Below are 6,000 nucleotides of genomic sequence, written 5' to 3'. Positions count from 1 at the left end.
TACTGTGTATCGAACTACCACTAGACTATATATTTTCTTCTGCTACTTTCTTATATTTTGTTACTCCTTTAAACGATTTATTTTTGACTTACTCTTTGATGCTTCCACTCCCTCATCCAAAGACTACGTCTGATTAATTTCAAACAATTAACGAGCCCCAATCATTTCAATATTGCAAATATTTCCATTGGTTTCGACAAATATTCTATTATTGATATAATCAATACTGGAATAAGGAAGGTAACCATGGCAACCGGTTCAAGGTGGTTCGTTACATTCGGTTTATAATCTACGGTTATGTTGATCCTTATACCCGGGTAGATCAAAGTATTAACTTACACGTGGATATTTGTTAAAGTACTTATGTTATCCCTTATCTATGTATGTTGTACAAGCCGTGAGTTTCTTGCCGTTTCTTCTCACGAGCGACAGCTTTTCCGAAACGGTGGTAGATAAAAAATATTTTGACGATTTCAAATACTTGTTAAAGTTTATGAAATAAAGAATATTTGACTTTGACTTTGTCTACGCCTTTCATTGTCTGATTCCTGAGATTTTCAGTGGCAATCCCAGGACCAAAAATAGTAGGGTACAAAAAAAAGTTTTCACTATTGGTGGAAGTTCCAAATATTACTCTATACAAATATAAAACTCTTTATAACTTTGTCAGAGTTCTTTCTTGCATCTTATCACTTATTTTGAGTTTGGGAAGTCTTTGCACGTGCGCTGTAGGATTTGTCCAAATATTATTAATTATTAGTGTCTAGAGACCATTGATAAAAGAGTTATATGACATAATAATGCAATTAACGCATTTAAACAAACATGTTAACAGTTATCCGCCTAGACAATTAATAATTTCAAATTAAATCGCCTGAAAGCAATTAATAGTATATTTTATTGTTCTTTAGTAATCTTTTCTTGTTCATTATCAAGATAAAATAGGAAACTATTCGTAAAGAGCATCGTTTTCAATAAAACAACAACACGGTGTAATTTACATAATATATTATAATTTTTAAAAACTGTCGCTTTTACATTGAAACTAAAATTGGTCCGACCGGAATCATGTGTAACAACTTCAGTTAAACATGGTGTAACAAACAAAATTACATTGTCAGTTATATGTAGATGCAGCCAAAATACATAACAATCAACAGTTATTACGATTTCTTTTAATATTTCGGTATTATAACGATAAGTATCAAGTGACGTTCTTTGGTCTCTGCCTTTCTCTATGAAAGCAAGGCGGGATTTTGTGTATGTAAGTTAAATGGCAAGTTATTCTTCGATTATAGAATTTGCTGCTATTTTGTTAATCTTTGTAATTTGTTTTCTTCTAAATAATTAATAATTAAGACAATTATTTACGTTGACCACTATTTTCGTAAAGTAGAACGCATTGCCAGTGGATATACTTTAAACAATGTAAATCAAATGAACAAGACAAAATGAAATATACGAAAAATACAGCTTTTCTTTTGTAAAATTTTCACTGCATCCACACAAAACAATCACAATCATAATATCATTATATAATTACATCACGGTATAAATGATTAACTGACTAAACATTACGACTAAAATTGACAGATAAACAAATTGTTTTTACTAACATTTTGTGCCGTAAAACGAGTGTGAGATACACCGTACAGTACCGCTTATGTTTACAGTATTATATTGAATAACTATTTACAATAAATGCCATGTTTCAATGTATAAGATGGAGATAAACAACTAATTGACACGAAATTTCTTTGAATAAATACTGATTGACGAATAAAATGAAAAGATAGATGTCGTTGGTACTAATTTAACTGTAGAAACAGATTTATTTTAGAAAGTTACTAAAAATAATATGTTTTGTTCTTCTCTAATAGCTCTAAGAAGAAAGGGACACAGCATGTTACATCATTATAATAGTAGAATTGACAAATGCAAATGATGTTAACAAGCTTAATATTAATACAATATTATAGCCATTTTCAATAGTTTATCGCCATCCCGTACACCCAAACAAATACATTAAATGCAACTTCAAATACCTAAAACCTGTGCTTTATAACAATCTATATAAATATGTTATTTTTCGTCTTATTTTTAAAGCTAATTCAAGTTTTTTATTAATCGGAAAGAGGAAATCGGGACGGTGGATGTACAAGTACACACTAGATGTAAAAATATAAGCAGTTTTTTTTATAAATTATGATTCGAGAGGAAATCGCATGCAATATTTTCAGGAGGGTAGCCAGAAATTCGCCTGACATTGAAAAGTAGGTGTTAGGTTGCTTAAAATTGATTAAACTTACATCGCCAATTAGGAATTTTTCATTAACAATTAATAGTTAACATTAACTGCCCAGTGCCAAATCGTGATGGTGATAAATAATTGCTGGGGTTTTAAGAGCGGGCCAAGGTACGAACCTTGTGGTACTCCAAACATTTTTACCATTTTCAAGACCAAGTTATTAGTTTTACCTTTCCTTTTTTCCTTTATTTTGGTCGACTCTTAGTGCTTTAAGCAAGCAGTTATTAAAACGAGCTGTTACTATTCTCCGACTCTCACAAATTCGATACTCGACTCTATCAAACATTTCGCTAAGATATTTCTTATTCATTCCATACCATTCCAACTAATTGATATTTCAATTGTTATCTTAGTTTAACGAATCTTTATTGCAATTTACTGAACCATTTTAACTCTCACTATATCCATTAGGCCTGAGATTTAAGTATTGAAGGACAAGTTGAGCAAATTAATCTCAAGGGGAGGGAATATAGGACCTAGGTCACTACAGAAGCTGTCAACTAGATTAGGGAACTATGAGGAAGAGGTCATAAATCCTTAGAAAATTATTCAGACTAACATAACCACAAAATCTGTACAGGGACTTCACTCGACTCTTATGTTAGCTGGTGTTCTCAGCTGATGATCTACGTCTTGTGGTATATTAGTATCAAGGTGTTCAAGTGCTAAGTAAAGTTTTACCAATTATACAGACTGCTATAAGGATATGTTAGAACTCAGAACATCTATATTCCATACCAAATCTACAAGCTCATACTTGTTACGCGACCTACATTAATATACCTGTTTTCATATCTAACTCCAAGCGAATTTAGGTCTTATACTCTGATGATTATGATTCCATTTTCTATACTACGCGCCTCACCCCGCCTATTTAAAAATATTGTATAACATCTAATATATATAGGAAAGATTATTGAGAATCGTAAAAGTACTGTAGTCTTCGATTGAACGATATGCTTCAATTTCGTGATGGCAGCTCCAAATATAGCATTTTTTTCATCTTAGTTCTTATACATAGGAGTAGATCATAACAAGTTTTGGTTGATTTATCAAAATATTACTGACATCATCACAAAAACCACTTAATTTACAGATGATAATTGATAGGTGTTTTAAAATAAGTATGATTGAAATTTTACTAAAATAATTATGAGACCCAATGATATTGCAGATAGTTTGTAAGGAAAAAGACATTCAAAATCATCTGCGTAATTATTGAAGTACATAAAATGACACAGAAAGTTTTCAGTAACATTTCGACAAACCACCAACATCTACAACCAATATACATTAGTCTTAGTTTAATTTAAACTATTAAAGGCAATGTAGATAGAAAAGTTAAGTCGCAAATACATGAATCATAGCAATGTACAGGTCAGAAAAGCTAAGGTTTAACAGTAAAACATCAGTAACAAAAAACAAATTAAAATAACTATACAATAGTAAAATGCAATTCCGTATTCACTAGGTATTTTTCTAACAGGTCTTTGACGTACTAAATAAAAGACTTCAAGAACTATATTCAGGATCTTGCCTTTCGTGATGTTTCATTTCTCTTGCAGTCTTTTATTTAGGCGTCTAAACAATCGCATCCACACAAGTGACCATCTATAAACATTATATTTATATTTACAATACTTAAAACACTTGCGTCAGTCATTATGTCTTATCATCTTAAAGCATAGCCGCCCAATGTTCTGGCGAGGTTCCGAAGCGTCTACTCACTCACTAAGTCTTGATATGTCCGACACACACAAAACTATAGTTGTTTTGTTATTAATGAACAGTTGTACCGATCTTTTAACACGTTTTATACGTCTCATTTCTTATGCTAGAACGTTTTCCTCAGTTTTGTTATTCCGTTCGTGTATTACTTCTTAGTCTAGTCATTCATAGCATAATCTGCTTTAGTAGCATCTCTTATTGCAGCAATTTTTCTCATATTAGAATGTTTGCTACGTTTACTTTCCCGTCTGATGACCAAATTGCATTTGCTTTGCCTGCTTTTTCCTTTTCATTTATAAGTACAACTGTTTCATCATAACATAAAACCACTCACTATCTTTTATTGTTGTCCTTTTCGCACATGTGTTTAGACGTACCACTCTTTGATGCCGTCTCGTTTGACAGGCTGTGTTGGTATGGGTGCGAGAGGGGCAGACGGCGCGGTACCGTTCCTGTTCAGAGGGAGAGGTTGCAAGTTCCTCACTGCACCTCCCGTGGGGGCGCTGGATGCACCGCTTTGGTAGCTCGAGTGGGCCTGGAAACAAGTATGTAATTTAGGAATAGTAATTGAAAAAGAATGTACAGTTCAGTCTCAAACTTTTCTCATCGTTTATCTTTATTAGTGTAAAAATCATATAAATTTATCCTTAAATGATTGCTTTGCCAATCGGAATAACTACAACTGAGATAAACCAACATATTTACGAAACAAATATCAATCAAAACCTCGAATCGCGTAAAATAAAAGAGAAAAACAATTTGGCTTCTCATTTAAATACTTTTTTTTGTTTCTTTGTATAAGACTCACAATTTATTATAAGCATATTTTTACCAAAGTACCTACTGTTATCATACATACATGCGTGTTCATTACCTGATTGCCCAACAGCGCCGCGCTCGCTCCTTGCTGATAGTTCTTGTCTTCTGTCACCTTGTACGAAGGGTCGAACTTGAACACGATGTACTTGAGCACTATGATCACTATCAATATTATAGCTATCAGCACTGATGCCACGATGCCTGGAAGAACAAAATAATGTTAAGAGTACATACAAAACTAAGATTTACAATAATTAATCGTTTAAACAAATGTTTACTACGGATGGTAATTTTGGAACTAGGATGTTTAGAGTTATTTAGATTTGTTCTAGAAAAATACCATGAAAGTTGAAGTAAAATGGGCCGTAACTATAGAACATAGGTTAGTTTAAAAAAATGATTTCATATCCTTATCAACTTAACTTAATCCATTGTAACATTGCCCATTTTACAATAACGGAGATATTGCAATTGGGTTTACTTTGCTTAAATGAATTATGTATCGCGGATGCATATGCCTACAACGTTTAAGAGGAGAAAATGACAAATTAACTTCATGCTTATTAGATAGATAGTACGTAAAAGAAGCCGACCCATATCGTGTGATTGACACCCTTGAAACTGACTCAATTAATATAAAAAATAGTTTCTTACCAACAATAGTCGCAAAGAACTCAGACTCGGGCGGCACGACCCTATTATCGGTGGTCTTTGGATGGTACCACTTAGGCGTCACATCATATCCATTATACTCCGGGTGTACCCTCCCCGGTATTCTGTCCTGCTCACTCTCGGTCTCGTAGGTCGGCGTGCGAGCTTCTATCTCGTTCTTGTCTTCGTATTCTGGTATATGGTTGGAGTCTTCTTCGGTTGTGTGGGTCGGCTCGTCAGGTATGTGACGGCCTGTGAGTGTGGGTGTGAAGTGGTAGCTTGTGCGTGTGTGTGAGTGATCTGGAAAATAGATACATTTTAAAATAATGTACAAAGGAAAACGTGGTCTACAACTTTTTGGCTGTTGTAAACACTAAAGGTGTAGCTGTTGTATAAAATTTAAATCTAATTATAAGATATTTTATGATTACGTCTGGTAACGGAAGAAAATAAAATCAGGAGAGTAGATTTTTTTTGGGCAAAACTACTCACTA

At 33.3% G+C, this 6,000-nt stretch overlaps 1 protein-coding gene across 4 annotated transcripts in view; it reads right to left on the bottom strand.

Annotated features, from left to right (window-relative positions):
• Window positions 1–993: 993 nt before the first annotated feature.
• Nrx-1 (Neurexin 1) overlaps window positions 994–6,000 on the bottom strand; it is a 196,038-nt gene continuing 191,031 nt past the window's right edge. For all 4 annotated transcript variants that reach the window (XM_076126468.1, XM_076126469.1, XM_076126472.1 and 1 more), the window contains exons 26-28: window positions 5,510–5,806; window positions 4,911–5,056; window positions 994–4,571 (exon numbers count right to left, since the gene is read on the bottom strand). In XM_076126468.1, coding sequence (XP_075982583.1) covers window positions 4,404–4,571; window positions 4,911–5,056; window positions 5,510–5,806 — 611 coding nt within the window. In that variant the 3' untranslated portion in view covers window positions 994–4,403. The remainder of the gene's footprint in view (window positions 4,572–4,910; window positions 5,057–5,509; window positions 5,807–6,000) is intronic.

Source organism: Anticarsia gemmatalis, chromosome 19 (genome assembly GCF_050436995.1).
Source record: "Anticarsia gemmatalis isolate Benzon Research Colony breed Stoneville strain chromosome 19, ilAntGemm2 primary, whole genome shotgun sequence".
Lineage (NCBI taxonomy): Eukaryota > Metazoa > Arthropoda > Insecta > Lepidoptera > Erebidae > Anticarsia > Anticarsia gemmatalis.
This window is presented reverse-complemented; position numbering and strand designations above follow the sequence as displayed.